At 37.0% G+C, this 17,283-nt stretch overlaps 1 protein-coding gene across 1 annotated transcript in view; it reads right to left on the bottom strand.

Annotated features, from left to right (window-relative positions):
• LOC122160018 (nebulin related anchoring protein) overlaps positions 1-17,283 on the bottom strand; it is a 50,668-nt gene that overhangs the window by 1,165 nt on the left and 32,220 nt on the right. Inside the window, exons 27-43 of the mRNA XM_042818203.1 lie at positions 16,929-17,033; positions 14,703-14,801; positions 12,777-12,881; positions 12,293-12,400; positions 11,841-11,954; positions 10,751-10,948; positions 9,921-10,025; positions 8,832-8,930; positions 7,927-8,031; positions 7,465-7,572; positions 5,515-5,826; positions 4,071-4,175; positions 3,304-3,402; positions 3,090-3,194; positions 1,417-1,524; positions 484-795; positions 83-235 (exon numbers count right to left, since the gene is read on the bottom strand). Coding sequence (XP_042674137.1) covers positions 83-235; positions 484-795; positions 1,417-1,524; positions 3,090-3,194; positions 3,304-3,402; positions 4,071-4,175; positions 5,515-5,826; positions 7,465-7,572; positions 7,927-8,031; positions 8,832-8,930; positions 9,921-10,025; positions 10,751-10,948; positions 11,841-11,954; positions 12,293-12,400; positions 12,777-12,881; positions 14,703-14,801; positions 16,929-17,033 — 2,340 coding nt within the window. The remainder of the gene's footprint in view (positions 1-82; positions 236-483; positions 796-1,416; positions 1,525-3,089; positions 3,195-3,303; positions 3,403-4,070; positions 4,176-5,514; positions 5,827-7,464; positions 7,573-7,926; positions 8,032-8,831; positions 8,931-9,920; positions 10,026-10,750; positions 10,949-11,840; positions 11,955-12,292; positions 12,401-12,776; positions 12,882-14,702; positions 14,802-16,928; positions 17,034-17,283) is intronic.

Raw genomic sequence — 17,283 nt, 5'->3', positions numbered from 1 at the left:
CCAGGGAGCATTAAACAGGCTCTGTGCCTAGCTGCCTTTTCGAGAGCACAACTGTAGCTATTTGAGAAGAATGGTTACTTACAGCTTCAGGTCCGTACTGAGCAGAAGCAGCCTGCAACCCCATTTCCCGAAGGTACGCCAGCTCAGCAGCTCTTCGTGCCCTTTCCACTTTATAAGAACCTGGGGGAGTCCAGCCGATGCCTCTGAGCCAGTTCAAGTCAGACTTGTATTTTACCTAAGAGAATGAAACATACAATAGTATGTATTACTATTAACCACATGCTCTGTGTTTTCAAGAGAGAGAGTATACAAAGAGGGACAGGGTTAATAGTGAACAAATTGTTTTGTGGGTTGTTTTTTTTTTTCCCAAACAGTCTTTAGTTGTTTTAAGAATGATTTTGTTGATAAATTAGGTCTGTGATGACACTGCCACCCAGATAGCTCTTAGCACTGGGAAGGAGAGTGCCTCTCAGTTGTACTTACATCACTCTGCAGCTTGTAGGCCTGCTTTGCGTGTTTCACATTTAGCTGCTCAGGATCACAAGTGTATTGGTGCAAGGGCTGCTTGTAGTTAACATTGCTGGCAAGCTGCTGGCTTCTCTTAGCGTGGAGGAAGCCTGGCTGGTTAAGGTGACTCTGAAAACGTGCTCTGTTTTGGGCATATCCACTTCTGTACAGGTTGTCACTCTGGAGTTTTCCCACTCTGAGGACATGTCCAATGTGGGCATCACCATTTGCATTGAAGAATCCAATCATGTGGCCTCTGTCTCGCAGGAAGGCTTCTCTGTATTTGTACTGAGGAAGATGCAGAGAAAAGTATAATTTTCACATTCAGATTATCTTCAAATTCCATTATGAAACAACACATCCTCCCCTAGCTTTTAGTAACGTTTTTTGTGTTGCACAGAGACCACAGGTTTGTTTGATATCAAAATACATCTCCTAATCTAATATGACACGACAGGAGAATGACCTTGATGTTAATTTTTAAGGGACTGGAACAAATGGGGCCCAAAGTAATCCCCTCTCAAAAGTAACCAGAAGTCTTATTCTGTACTAAGTAAACATCTCAAGCATGCAGCTCTTCCATATTCAGCTTTCCTGCTGACTGAGGTCTTCTGTGTTCAAAGGTGACCCACTTTATTCTAGCTCACACCTGACTATTCATAGCCTGGCACCTAGTTTATGTAACTACAGTACAAAAAATGAAACAGAGCAGCTTGGTACTGGACATTATTAATGAGAGCCTATAGTTGGAAATCTTCGTATTTAAATGGCATTTGCTTCACTGATTACCAATTTTCACACACACACACACACGCACAAAGTTTCCTTTTGTCTTATTCACCCATTTTTGCAAAGTGGGGGTGGCATGGGAATAAGATTGGGAAGTGTTTGAAGAAGAGCAATTCTTACATCACTAGCAATCTCTCTTGAAGCCTTTGCTGTCTGGAATGGAATGGCGTCAATCCTAAAATCATAGCCAGATGCTCTTGTCTGTTCCCAAGATGTTTTATACGCTTTCTGTGTTGAAAAGAAAAGAACAAAACAGTCATTTCCCCCTTGCAGTTTCTTAAGTGTAGTCCCATGACTGTAATAATAAATGTTTTATCCTAGTGGGCTTGTTTGTTTCAAGAGTCATCAGTACCATCTCCAAGGTTTTGATCCAGTTCTACAGCCCTTCAACTTGTTTTCTATTCCCCATAACGATAAAATGTCTCATCTGAAAAATGCCACTAGGGTTTCCTTTTGTACATGAATGTGGTTGTTTCTGATTGGGTTTAATTTATATTAGAAACTGTGATGCATCAGTCACATCAATATTGCATTGATATTACTCTTATTCTCTCTTTTGATGCATCCACTTGCAGTGTCTTGGGTTTCATGGCATCATAATTTCAATACTAGTTAGTTCAAGCTTTTCTAATGATTCCTGTCTCTATTTCATAGCCACATGTGGCTTCATTAATTCATCTAAAATAACAACCAGTTCTAACATATTTAATGTGACTTTGTGGGTGTGAAATACATTTACATCTTGAAGAGAAATTTCTCTAGATTTGGCTCTTCTTTCTTTAGTAGCATTCTTACGACAGCTTCCAGTCCTACTACCCAGCTGTTGCACCTTAGCAGATACTTTTGGCTGTCCCTTTCTGATTTTATTGATTGGTTTTCTGGAAGACTTTGATCCATCCTTTTGAAGGTTTGAAATTATATGAGGAAAACAGCACGATATCTATTTCATATTTCAAAAAATATTCTCATGTTTCACTGACGGATTTAGTGCCAGCTGATGCTTGATTTGAAAGTAAATTAAGATGCTAGAAGTCCTGCCAGAACCAGTAGCCTGGATAGAACCAATGCAAACATTAAGAGATGTTTTGTTAATAGGTTTAGGGCTGATCTTTTGTTTGTGTACAATCACCCCTTTGCCACGTTATTTTTTTTCATCTGTCACATCAAAGAACTTAAATCCTATTTCTTTCTTGTACATATAGAAGACCTACCAACAAATGAGAAACTAAAAACTGTTTTCAAACCAAGATCACTCTGACCCTGCAGCTAAAGATGACAAATTTGATCATAACTATTAGCAATAGACTGGGTGCCACTGTATGAAGTAAAGTGGAAACAAAATCTCTTTAAACCAATTCCACTCACTGATTCATTTGCACTCTCAGTAAGGACTGTGCCTAAGGGATCAGTTCAATGCAGCATTGCAACTTCATGAAGATAGATCATACAGTCAATGAAAAAGAGGGATTCTCTCTCTGCCTCATCAAATGTAAGAAAAAAGATTTATATTTATAAGAAATTATACCTAAACTTTAGGACTGAAATGTTTAATAATAGCTTATTATCCTAGGAAGCAGAACTAATTTTTAAAAGAAAAATAAACAATTTTTCCTGATCCCTCCCTCTCAGGCCAAGCAGCACACTGGCAGTCCACAAGCTCTGCCTTTTTCAGTTCATGTCAGGTTCAAAGAACCTGACTTCTACACCTTCATGAAAGCTTTTCATTTCCAAGCAAATTTGTTTTCTTTAATGACTGTTACAAACTCAACTCCTCAAAGTAAAATCTTACTTACATCACTGATATGAAGTGCATTCTGGCGAGCTCGGATAAAATCTGGATGATCAGGAGGCAGGGTATACCTGTGCCTGGCTTCAGAGTCTCCAGCCTTGTACAGCCTCTGAGGAGTCAAAAGACATTGAATGCAATTGATTCTGGAAGTGAGGTCAATTCTTTACTGCCTTTAGCACAGCAAAAGTTAAGATCATTTATAGTCATACGAAACCTACGTCGTTGCACTGCAGGTAGCTATTTTTAGCATGAATCAAATCTGGAGAGTCAACCACAGCAGTGAACTTCAAACTTCCTGGCTTCTGACGGTACTTGGTCTGGAGGAGCCAAAACAACAAACAAATACACACACAGAAGATGCTTCTGTTAGATGATATTGTGATTCCAGGTGTGCTATAATTGGAGTAAATCACCAAAATCACGTTCCTGAAGCCACAGTAATAAAAACATACTGTTTTGCTTAAGTCTTATTTGCTCTTTCAGCTATTGAACAAGGATATCACTGTCTCATTGCTGTAATTCTGAATAACCATCCTTTTTTTTTTTTTTAATGTAAGGACTTTGCACTGAAAATTCACATTATGATTTATGAACACTGCATTTTTGGCAGCTTATCATTTTCTTCCATTAATACGTGATACCAAGCAGACTAATGCACCCTCATTGTGACTGTCAATGCTGTGTCTTTCTATATCACTTCCATAAGGACCTGCTTAGAATTTCATAATAGAATTTACTGCATTTATTTATTGCTACGTGTTTTGTTTATACTCTTGTGATTCATTCGGAATGGAAAATATTCAGCAGGTGTCACACAGTGGACTTGCATCTCCTGTACTGCTTCTTGGTAACTTATACCTTGTATAAACAGGCTCCCACATCAAAAGGAAATGATAAGCTACATTCGTAAGTGTCATGTAACGAGGAGCCTTGATGGTAAACAATTCCTACAGACGTGCTAACCCATGAAAGATTTATCAGTTACCTCACTGATGAGCTCGCCAGCCTTCTTTACGCTTTCTATCTGCGGAGATCTCAGAGCCATCCAGCCAACTCCTTTCATGAAGTTCAGGTCTGATTTATAGCGATGCTGTTGAAAATGAAAATCGTTAGCTATCAGTTTTGCATCCACAGCTATTAAGGTATTTTAAAAAGACTCTCTGATTCATATTAACATTTTGAGGTTTTTCATTTGCCATGCACATATCAGATCGTAAAGCCAAACTGTTTGCATTTGTTCATTCCACTAGGAATTAAATAATGTATCATATGCAAGTTACAAGAGAAGGCCCCACAAGTGAATTAGTATGACTCAAAGCAGTCAGTAATAACCTGTTTGTACTGGGCGTAAAAGAAACCCTTTTGAAATAATTTTCTGAGGTGAGTTCAAGTCAGGAATACTAATTATTTTATCTGGTGCAGGCTTCCTCATTAACCCCATTTCTAAGAGGAGACTTAAGACTCTTTCTTTATTCACATTAAAGGCTTCCTCTACTTTCTTATCCAGTAAAATGAGACAGACCCTGTAAGAAGTAAAAGCCAGGAAAGTAGTCCCAGTCCCAACAATTCTTACCTCTCCTATAAGCAAAAGGGATAGCAACCATGTAGCTCAAACAGGTGCTCTACATTATTCTTTCTAGGCAGCGAGGGGATGAGACAATATCACCTTAATCATTTCCCTTTGGTGTCCATAAGCAAAGGGACAAGTCTTGATGTCCTTATTCATCTCTTGTCTTCTCACTTGTTAGGGAAGCTCTGAAGTACATGCTGTTTAGGGTCTAAGAACCCTGAACGGATAAAACATCTGCACCCACGCAGTTTTATATTTGCACTAAATATCTACATCTATCTGAAAGCGTTTATGGCCAATAGCTTGTCCCTGAACAAAGGTACACATACTATGGCAAAGTGAGTCTGGATTTTGCCCATCCTGAGATTTCATTACGTCTGTCAAAGTTTGCTTGGACTTACACTTGCATGAGCAATTTCTATGAACGTGTCTGGGTTGTTTGATATTACTAGTTCTGCTTGCAAAATGACTTTCTATCATTCCTCAAGAAAATCTCTGAGCATTTAACCTTCTGCACAAATAATTCTATGTGTAGAACAATGGCTGTCAAACCACTGTCTGCCTGTGATCCAAGATGCCGAGAGAGTATTGATTATTACTTTTACTTTTTCTTTTATATCCCTGTGCTCCAGGATAAGTGACATGGACCACACTGATTGTCTGTCATGTTCATAACATAGGAACTTCTGATTCATGTATATTCTATAGGCATAGAGTTAATCAGATATCTTGATGCTAGCCATTGTAAGTTTGCAAATACTATTTCTAAAAACACTGCCCAATGTTAGCAATTTGTGCCATTCCTTTAAAGCTCTATCAATGCTAAATTCAATTTTCTGTTTACATCAGGAAAGTTTACCTCACTCTGCAGCATGTGGGCTCTTTTGGCCCATTTCATCTTCAAGTCTTCCGGGAGTGCTGTAAATTCATGGAGTCTCTTTCTATAATCTTGGTCACTTGCTAAGGCCTGGGCTTTCCTTGCATGAACAAGATTCACCATGTCCATGGGCAGACAGTACTGAGACCACACTCCTTGGGATCCCTTCTTATACTCCTGTTCACTCTGTAATTTGGCAGCACGCAAGCAATGCAGCAACCTGGTATCATCCAGAACACTTCGGGCCCCAATGTGCTTTCCTCTCTCCATCACAAAATTGTGTTTATATTGGTACTAAAAATAAAAAAAATAAAAAAAAGGGTAAAAATGAAAAAGTGCCATGCTTACACTGACTGCTGTAGCTAAGTAGCTTAGGATAAGTCACTGAAACATCTATGCTGACTGCAAAAACAGCCAGAGGCTGCAGTGCTAAGTATTTCCCAGAATCTCTCATTGCTTTTGAGTTTAAATACCACAGTAGTTACAATATGTAAGTTAAGCACAATTCAATACATGCTCTGAATACCTTCAAAGCACTGATAATATTTAAACCTCAGATGATGCACTTTTATTAACTCTCAGTTATAATCCCATAATTAGGAATGAGAATGTAAGAGGAATAAACAAAAGAAAGAAAAAATATCCCTATGGTGAAACATCATGCACTCTGTAGCCTTCAGATTTGCAAATGCCACCCAGCTATTTTAAAGAGTAAATTCAGTCTTCCCAGATCAATAACTATGTTGAAAAGCCTAAGATGGTGGTCTGAACAGAAGAATAAGCACCAGCAACCCCTTGTTCTCATCTTAGCTGGGACTATAACTCTCCCTATGATCTTGCATTTATCCTCTCTGTGAAATAGTGATGATGATGATAATGATTATTTATACAGCATCAACAGGGTGCTTGGAACTTTAAAGAGAAGGCCTGGGCCCTGAAGAGTTCATAATGTAGTTGAAATGGGATAATAACACTTATCTACCACACAGGAGAGTTGCGGGGATTAAATTACTGTAGCTAATGTTTACAAAGTGCTTCGAAGATGAAGGGCCAAATTCAGATCTGTTGTAAGTGGATGTAATTCTATTACGGACTTGTACCCTTTAGAGCAGATCTGAAGCTGTAACCAAAAGCACTCTGCAAAATGTAGTTAAGTATACATTATAAATTACAGCTAGATATGTTTGCTTCATAAAACAAATGCACATGAAACAGATTCATATTTTATCATGTTAGAGATAAAATATGCAGCTAAATACTACACAAAAGAAGGAATTTTCAAAGTTAGTTTTTAGATTTTTTTTTCTTCTTACATTTCTTGTGAGGAAGAGATGAACTTAGGCTTTCTGAGAAATGGGTACCACCATGTCCAAGTTTTGCCAGCAGCAACCAACTGAAAGTTTGTTTTTAGGGATAAGAAGATTCATTTCTTCTCTTTCGGAAATTAAGGGGACACATATGCACAGGAGCATTCACTGATTTTCACTTCCTAAGCAGACAGACATCTCCTGATTTTCAGAGATTCAAAAAATGCTTTTCTGAATTCATCTCAATTCAGGAGTTCTGAGCACTTCCAAGTCAGTTCAAAGCAGGGTGGACAGAATTAGTGGGTGCTTTATAATATGAGAAGCTAAAAGCCTGGAGAGGAACAGAATCTCTCTGATTTATCTGTCTGCAAATACTTTAATTCACCAGCTATTTCCCAGTGGAAGATGTTTAACTGAGTTTGGCTCTCGATTAGCAAGGATTCTTACTTTTTTTTTTTTTTTTTAATTCACACAAAGAATCTCATTCATAAGTAATATATTCTGTCTCACACTTGTCTCACATGGTTATGGAGTTGCTTTAATTCAGTAAAATCTGCTTTAGACATTGTTTTACATGAAGTTAACAGGAATTAGGCAAGATGGAAGGTTGAATCATTCAACTCACATCACTGGCAATTTCTCTGGAGGCCCTTGCAGTCTGGAAGGGGAGTGCTTCCATTGTCAGCTTGTAGCCTTGAGCACGTAGATTATGCCAAGATTCCCTGTATTTCACCTAAAGTAGGAGAGGCACATGTAGATTGCTCTTTCGCTTTTACATGCACAAAGGAATAAACAAAGGAACCCTCTTTCATTTGTTATTCTGAGTTACTCATTCCTCATAATCAAAGGATTTTTTTTTTTTAAATTATCTTGAGGAAATCCTACTATCTCAGGCTAAGCAAGTCCTATATTTCATGTAGATTTAATTTACAACTACATGTATGCTAAGGGAAATAAACGTCATTATAATCAAATCAGGGAAAGCATAAATAGAACAGATCTAAGAAGTCCTTTACTTATCCTCCTTCCTTGCCACTGCACAATTTATCCTCCAACTCAAATAAGTATAAGAAATACAAAAATTTACATCGCTGAGATTGGCTGCATTTATTCTTGCTTGTGTGAACTCAGGCAGACCCAGTGTTGGTGTATAGTGATGCTGAATGTCCTCTCCTGCTGCTTTATAAAGGCGCTAGAAAAGAGACCAAAAAAGACAGTTGCAATTAATTGTCCTTAATATCACAGTAATGCAACAGCAGTGCTTAAGTTGTTTATGATTATGGCAACTATAATCAGCCAGCACAAAAAAAACCCCAAACAACTAAGAATATAACAATGCTATTTAATGTTTTTTGTTTTTTTTTTTTTTTCTGGAAAGTAAATCCAGGACAAGTTTAGAACAATTTTCATACATATACCAGGATGCCAACCCACTGTGTTGGTAGCTTTACATTTACATTTCCAGCAGGGCTAAAGGGTACCTAAAACCATTAATTATACCTTGAACGTATGTTATTTAAGTGGGCTGGCATTTCTGGCCATCTTTTCTAGCTTAGAACTTTTCCTCATGTTATGACAGACAATTCTGATAATTTATCTATGGGTTTCCTCCTGTTTTTTCAAAATTAGAGAAGATATTATTCTGGAGGCCTCTAAAGTAGCCCATACTGTGCAAATGAGCTCCCACAAGAACAGCATCAGATCTTTTGAGGTTTTGTTTCATGTAAAAACACTTGATAAGAGGATCCTATCATACAGACACTATTCAAGCGGTTTTGTTTTTTATTTTTAAAGAGATTGAATTGGAAAATGATATTAAATATTTTTCTGGAAATAATGAAACATGATCTAACTAGGCATAAGCAGAATTCAGTGATGCTTGCTTTCTTCTTGACGCATTTTGCTTTCGGAAGAGAATTCTCTTTCTCCCTCCATCCCTTGCTCACTGCATTTTGAAAAGCATATTTTCTGATTCACGTTAAGAGAGCCTACCTCATTAGCAATCATATTGCTGAATTTTGCATGAAGGAGGCCAGGAGAGTCTGTCACCGATGTGTACTTGAAGGAATGTGGCTGCTGACGATATTTACTCTGAGTTCATGCACAAAGAAAGATGAACAGAATAACTAAATTGCCTTGTCAAATATGGGACATTTTCCAGTACTGGTGCCCTTCTGCTTAAAGCTCTACTTTACTTTGCAAAGGATATATAACTTGTAACCTTCAAATTAATTTACCATTTGCAAATCTGAATTTGATGGATTTTAGACTCATAGGGGAAAAGAAAAGTAAGGAAGGAATAAGATGTAAAATAAAACAAGCAAAAAACGATCATGCTGAATGCAGCCATGAGATTATTTCACACCTTGGTGCCATTAACACTGGCTAGAGGAATTATACTGAGGCAATCCGGTCCAGAGAAAAGGTGCTGCACAAGTCACTGAATTTTTTTGTGGTAAAGATGAGATTTCACCTAACCCATATTGTCAGAATTGTGAACAAAGTAACCACAACGTCACTGCAAGGAGGTATCCATTCACTAAAACAATTACAAAGAGCATCCTACAAAGAGCAAATATTTTTCTTCTTATTTTCACATCAGTTGGAATATGGGTAATAGATCAGTGATTGGAAGCTATCAGAGACTATAAGAAGATAACACAACAGAGAAGAAAAAAAAATCAGGTAAAGAGGCAGTTAAAAAAAAATGATACAAGAAGGCAGCAAGTGAAAAACGGACTGTTGGGCACTGCAGTCTAATTTTGGAGAAATAGCACAAGGTACTTAATAGAAAGAGTCATGGCCTTATTTTTAGTTGAAAATCCCATTTTTAATCTAAATTAAAATCACATAAAATAACCTACTGGGTCAGGAGAAAAGATTTGTGAAAACGGCAAACTCTGCAAATCCTGGAACTCGTTCAGGCTCACCCATCTGCAGTTAGGACATGAACTGACTGATCAAACACAAGGGGAGGGAGACTAGCTCTATCCTGTGTGCCACTTTGCCAGCCCAGTTTAATGGAAAGACATCTGGCAAACTCTTGTATGCTGTGGAGAAATCAAAAACCTCTTTTGTTACCTCACTGATGAGTTCAGAGGCTTTCTTCTTTCCTTCAATTTCTAGGGCCCCTGGAGTAATACATCCAACTCCTCTCATAAAGTTCATGTCAGACCGATACAAATTCTAAGGAAAACCAAGCAGAAGTAATTACAAGTTTTTGTTTGAAATGCCCTATATTTGTTCATCCAAAAATACACAATACATTTATTCAAATAAATCCACTAAAATTTGTCTGTGATAGGTACTGTTAAGGCTCTTTGCCCTACATTCTTTTGTTTATGTGCATACTGCACTGGCAGACCTACACAGGTTCTGAAGTGTACTAAATCCCATGAACACTGAGGGGACTCCAAACATCCATTTGTAACCTTGAAAATCTCCTCCAGATAAATAAATTTCATTCGTATCTTATATTAATTACATCTACATAGTTTTTATTTGCAGGTCTTTTTCAAGTCCGATCTTTAACAATAAGCATTTTCCTTCTGGAAGTACAAATTACTCTTACCCAGACACAAATCAACTCAAATAGTTGCTAAATAGTTTTCATGGTAATGAAGACCTTAAAAAGAATATTTTATCAACAGTGCAGTCACACTCACTTGCAAGCACTCCTTGCCCAGTCATCAAAGACTGCTTTACTTTATCTCTCAGTATGGTGCAATCACAGACATTGCACAACTGCTCCAACAGATAAGCAACTCATCCTGGTTGCAATCAAGGGGGAACAGCTATTGTTTATCTACCAGCCCCCACTCAAATACATACCATCAGCTGCCACAATTTGGAACCAAATTATTTTCAATCACACCCAACTGGGAAATATTGCTGGGATATTTTGCAATTACCTCACTCTGTAGTTTATATGCATTCTTGGCACACTGCAATCTCAGATCATCAGTCAAAGAAGTGTACTGGTGTAGCAGCTGTCTGTATTCTTGTTCACTGACCAAAGACTGGGCTTTCCTGGCATGCACCAAGTTTATCATATCGAGTGGCAGACGGAAGTGAGTCTTTGTATCCTCAAAACCTTGCTTATATTTCACCTATCAAATAAAAAACAGATCACACATAGAATTACAGCACAGCAATGCAATTTTATATCATCATATCACACATCTAATTGCAGCATAGTAATCAGAATTCACATCTTGATCAGAAGGGACATTATCCATATCCAGCATAAATTTTTAAAAGTGCATTCCTGAACTATACTGTCCATGCTCAATATTTGTATTTAGAGTATGTGGCAGCCTATTCTTCATCAAAATAGTAGCAATCTACATTATATTTAACTAAGTTGAGATATTATAAAGAATTTCCATTTTTGTTACTGTGAAATACATTGAATCTATAAAATCACCAAACTGATGACAGAACTCTTTATTTTCTGTATCTCTAGAAAGCGCAACAAGGAGTTGAAGCTACTGCTTGGGAATAAAACACAGCCATGTATTTGAAACGCTACAAAACCCCACTCAAAATATTTGTTGGTGCCTACTATTCAGAGCCCAGCTTCATCTCAGTATTAAATATTATTTTTAGGGTTGTTGGGATTTTCCCCTTCTTTTCACTTGCTGTCTCAGGAAGAGGATTTAATACAAATCTTCAGATAATTTTTTTCACATGAAATTTCCTAATCGGAATATGCAAAATTGAGATGCTCAGGTAGTTCATCCAGATAAGGAAAATCCAGATCTACTGATCAAACTGACTTAAAGTCATCTGACAGATGACTCGATTCTTTAGACACTTGTTTTACCTTTATCAGTCTAAGAACACCATCACACAAGAAAGAATCTTAGTACAAGCACAGAACTCACTGAAATGAAATAGCATGACAAGAAGCTAGTTCACAGCTCATTATACTTTCCATAAGAACCCATGCACCATTAGGAATCAATTCCAAAACTTCCACATCTTCCTTTTCATACTTACATCGCTCTGCAGGGATGACGCATGGACTGAATGAGCAATACGAATATCACCATCCAGGCCATATGAACCAATCATCTGCCCTTTCATTTTCTCAAATGCTTCCTTATACTTGTGCTGAGACAGAAACAAGAATAGAAATATGAACAGGACTGAAGAGAAATCAAGAATGAAGAATTAAAAATGAAGAACTGTTACAAATCCAATAAAAAGATTTACATATTGCAGAAGGAGAGCTACGAATAGTAAATTCTGGTTATACGTAGTTGTGGTGGCCTACATCTCCTGAACAATCCCTAAGATTGCCCAGTCCCTCCATCAGCTAGTCTGATTGGCTTTGCTTTAGCAAGCCTTCCTTTGGTAGTTACCAATAACAATTAATTGTGTCTGCACCTCCAAAACTACAATAATTAACAAGAAGGAAGCTGAATGTCTCCCACATGCAGTTCACCTACATCGCTTATGATTTCACCCGAAGCCTTAGCTGCCTGGAAGGGAATGGCATCGAGTCTCAGCTGATATCCACCATCTTTCATCTTTTGCCAGGACTCCTTGTAGCATATCTAGCAAATAGAGAAGAGGAAAGAAATACAGATGGACTAATATTGCAGCATTATTGTTACCCTAGCGATGTTACCAGAACATTTTCATTCTATTTTAACACAGAAGGCTACAGTAAATGAAACGATCAAGATGCAACAGGAATAATTAGATTGCAAATGGTCATCATAAAACTGTAGTTGGTTGATCTCAATCTTTCTAACTTACGAGAAGTTTGGCAAGAAGTTTCATTTCTCATTTTACTTTGGAGACATTTAGACCATAGAGTAATCATACACAAGGGAAAGTAAGAAAAAAAAAGTTTGCCTGTATAAGACAAATGGCAAAGCACTGTGAATTTTTCATTTTTCTTTAATATTTTAAAGGACAGATTTATACCTCACTGATATTCTTGGTGTTTAATTTAGCCCGAAGGATTTCAGGAAGATCTGTTGTTAGTGTATACTGATGCTTTACACTTTCTCCATGCTCCTTGTACAACCTCTGCAAACAGAAATGAGTTTTAGTAGTAAGTATTCAGTATATGTTCACCAAATAATTTTGTCCAAAATAAAGTACATGAATAGATTTATAGAAAGCAAAGACGACAAGAAAGTGATAGCAGCATTAAATACAGGCAACTATATGAGTCAAAAAGAACTTAAGGTGTTTCATGCATTTATTAGCCAGTGTATGCTAGAGAGGAACTCCTTGAAGTTATGAGCATATAAATCAATACGACAATTCAAAGCTCTGGATATTAATTTGATAAGACTTCCAGCATACGTGAATAAGGGGAGGGAGAATAAACAGTGTTTATTAAGGATATGCAGCCATAAGTGGCCCACCAGCATTTCTGAAATATCACAGACATATTTCATATTCATATTTCAAATATCACATCTTTCCAAATTCATTCATATTTAGCAGATGAATACACTGATAATTATCAGTGCAATTACTCCAATTTTATTTCCAGAGCTAACTGCAAGGGGTGCTCTGTAGTCAATAGAAAGAAATAAAAGAAACTGAGAGGCAACTGATCCCAGCTGCATGGACTACTATCAATCTTTGGAGGAAGATTATAGGGTTGACTCAGGACTAGGTGACTTTAAGACGTCTACAGACAGATAAGAGATGTTCCATGGGGTTAACTGGAACTTCACCTACAATGGCTATCCAGAGTTCACCTCTTTCAAATTACTTTTCTTTCCTTTATTAGTCTCTTCTTACATTGACACTGTAGTTCTCAGACTACCACATATAGCCACCTCTCCTTCTGGCCTTAGATACAACCTGTATCTTGACCACCCAGCTTGTCTTTCCCAGGCTGTTATTCCCACATAAATGTTTGAGAACGTCGAGATAAGAATGAACCTGTGTGTTTCACCCTGCTATCACTTTCTTTAGCAAGTACACCCACTTGTAATGCAGCTCCCCGAGAGGAAAATTAATGAGAACTCCATGTGTGAAGAAGTAGAACAGCAGACTGATTTTGATGGTGGCTCAGTGGAACAAAATGACTTATATTTATCCTGCCTGAGACGTAAGTCTTTTGGATCTTATTAATTAAACCAAAGGCACAGACACTATAAGCATTACAATAGCATGTGTTTTACACAAAGTCTTTCATCTTCTTCTTCACTTTAAAAATATCTATTTTCACAATGAAACATCCTCTCATGTTTGAAACTTGTCTTTTTTGAGTGACTTTTGCTTATTATTCACTTCAGCATTATCCCAGTTAAGTCTACAATAGTTTTAAATCGCTCTACTATTAAAAATAAACATGTTTAAACACCAAACAGCCTCCATTCTTTCCTTTAACATTTCCCCTCCTGAATTTCTCTCTCAGCAGGTTGACAGCTTGAAACAATTTATTTTTTCTTCCTTGTCACGCTGTCTCACATTTTGTTTCCAAAGAATATGCAGAAATTGAAATTTGAAAGAATTGTTTGAAAAGTAAGAGGAACCCCAAATAGGCTCTTCCTCAATGAATCTCAAAAGGTCAGCACTCTCTAAAGGTCAAAGGTCAGCCTTACTCCTAAATTTTACTAAAAAGAAAAAAACTTATTAAAAAGAAAAAAAACTCTCTGAATGTCTTTTTTACACGAAATTTGCATTCACTTTAGTGGGATTTGTATGACTTCCCATTTCAAGTTAGAAACATGTTTTTTGTGAGATGCACCACACCAAAACATGGAAGTTTTATGGTTCCCAAGGATTATCTCAGAGAAAGAAAGAGAGAGAAAGCCAGTGCTTCAATCGGGGCGTTCAAAGAGGATACCACTCTTATAATCATAATGTATATACATTATAACTTACATCCACAGCCTGGTTATAACTAATTCTAGCCTGGATCATCTCAGGAGTGTCTTTAATACTGGTAAACTTCAAAGCATATGGATGCTGACGGTACTTCTTCTGTTGAGCAGAAAAAGATCAAAGCTGTGAATTTTGTGCTGCTCTTTCATGCTATTTGAAAGAGAAAAATCATAGGTTGCTGGAGATTAGAGTGAATTTGTGAACATAATTATTATTCCTCTTTCCTCATCTTCATGTCCTAGGTACTTTCAGATTAATATTTGTTTCAATTTAACAATAACCTTTTGCCGATTAATATTAAAGTATTTCTCCCAAAATATAAAGAAAACATTTCAAAATCAGATATGTCTACTTAAATACTCCAGGACTCAGGATTTGAAAATCTTTTTCAGGTAGCTTCAAATGCAGTATGACTTGTATTTTTTATTTAGAGTTCCTTTAAGCAAGAAACGGTATATCATTGTGATGCTTTAATAATGGCAATGGCTAAACTACTGCTTCAAGGGCTAGGTTTTTTCCTTGCTTACCTGTAGCAAATCTGTGCAGCCATTAACACTGTGCCTAATTGTTGTGGTACATGATATTAATTTTGCGTGTTTGAAAGGACCCATAAAAGCCTCTGAGACATCTTGTTATATATACATAATAAAAATGAAAGCTGTTTTCTGAGAAAACACTTCTTCCATATGGTCCAGTCAGTAAAATCTTCCCTTCCTGCACGAGTGGTCCTATACACATCATTACTCTTATCGCTTCTCCAAATAGCATGTACTAAGTATCCTGATATCTGTGATGAACTCCCAAGTCAGTAAGTATGTTCATGACTCTTGTACACAGATGTGAACAGTTTCTAAGGCTAAAGCCATGTCATCCTCCTTTAATTTAACACAATCCCCAAAAGTTACTCTGTACAATATACTGAATCTTTGAGGACTTAAAATGACAATGTAAAACATATTAAATCTTTTAAGCGTATCAAGCAATATTTTGATTTCAGATAGAAATCCCTTAAAAACAAGCAATCTCATTGATTTTAACTGAGGAAAGAAGTGAGTTACTCTTTGTCTTGTTCAGTTGTAAAAACGAACATTAGTTGATGAGAACATCCCTACATAAAATTCAAAAAGCAATTGCTTTTTAGCAGTAAAACAAGTAAGTCATGGGCTGTATACAAAAGTCAACATTTTGTGAGTGAAAATTTGAGATGACATGAACAACCTACCTAGGTCAAATTTCTGCGTGGCAAATTTGTCACTACTATGCATCAAAATGGCATGCTTTATACAGATTCACAGTTACTGTCCCAGCTGACACTAGCTTTTATGAAGCTATCTCACTTCATGCTAGCTGAGGATATAATTTATTGTATCTAAAATAAACATCCATCTTCAATGCAGATGGTTATACAGGAAAAGAAAAATAATGGTAGCAATCAGGCAGATGTGAAGAACAACCATATGGTTCTGAGACCAGTGGCTTTGTTATTCTCACTGAATGAATGGACAGATGATTCTTGTATCATCAGTGGTCATCTAATAAAATCACAAAACTCAGTGTACTACTACAGCAGGTTTGGCCAATAGGACTCCTTCTGAAATAACAGAAACAGAATGCTATGAGCCTTTGAATCATTTCCACCACTACTTCCTTTGAAGGCCTCTTGGGACTGGCACAAAGGATTCTGGAGCTTGCCTTACCTGTAAGTGGCATTGGTTATAGAGAGAAACAAGGATGAAAACTACTCAGAAATATATATATATATATATATATATATATATATATATATATATATACAGCTACATACAAAGATATCCATATGAATTTCAATAGCTAACGTGAATATATCTCAAAAAGGAGCAAGGAGGAACATGTATCTGTTACAAAAGAAGGTTCTCAGTCCAGTGACTACATCTTTTCATCATCTCTCCTGTTTTGCTTCATTAAAAAGGTAGGCTAGTGGGTAGCAATTGAGCACTGTTTGATTGCCATTATTATTCATAATATCATTTGTCACCTACTTTGTTTTTGCAAAGGCTATATGGACTCCTACTGGTGTGTGTTTGGTATCTGGTTTCCCTCTAATTACCAGTTCTATCCCTGGTTTTGAGGGCTTTCATGTGATATGCCTTTTTCTTTTCCCTTTGAGTGGAAATTATTTTAATTTTATACAGACATTTTGCAGACATTATGCAGCAAATTCTGTTGCATGCTGTCATGAAATCTCACCTCACTAATGAGTTCTCCTGCCTTCTTAGCCTGCTCCACATTTAATGACCCAGTGGCTATCCATCCAGTTCCTTTCATCCAGTTCAAATCTGCTCTATATCGGTTCTGACAAAGGAAAAAAAAATCATCCCATTGTTGGTGTTCATACACTTAAAATGCCATTTAAATATTCAGCCACCTCAGGAACTACAGCCAAGTCAAATTAGTTCCTGCTTGTGTTCTTTTCACTATTGCACAGTTGCAAGGAAAGCAAAATAAATTACAGAATGAGATAGCAGTACTAAGACTCTAACACTAGTTCACATGTTTTGCAAGGCAAATAGTAAAAGTAGTCTATACCTTACACTTATTTGTA

The sequence above is a fragment of the Centrocercus urophasianus genome, unplaced genomic scaffold (genome assembly GCF_019232065.1).
Source record: "Centrocercus urophasianus isolate 14NV4802_14NV808 unplaced genomic scaffold, USGS_Curo_1.0 seq_17, whole genome shotgun sequence".
Classification (NCBI taxonomy): domain Eukaryota; kingdom Metazoa; phylum Chordata; class Aves; order Galliformes; family Phasianidae; genus Centrocercus; species Centrocercus urophasianus.
Note: the sequence above shows the minus strand (reverse complement) of the source record. Positions and strands in the feature narration are given on the sequence as shown.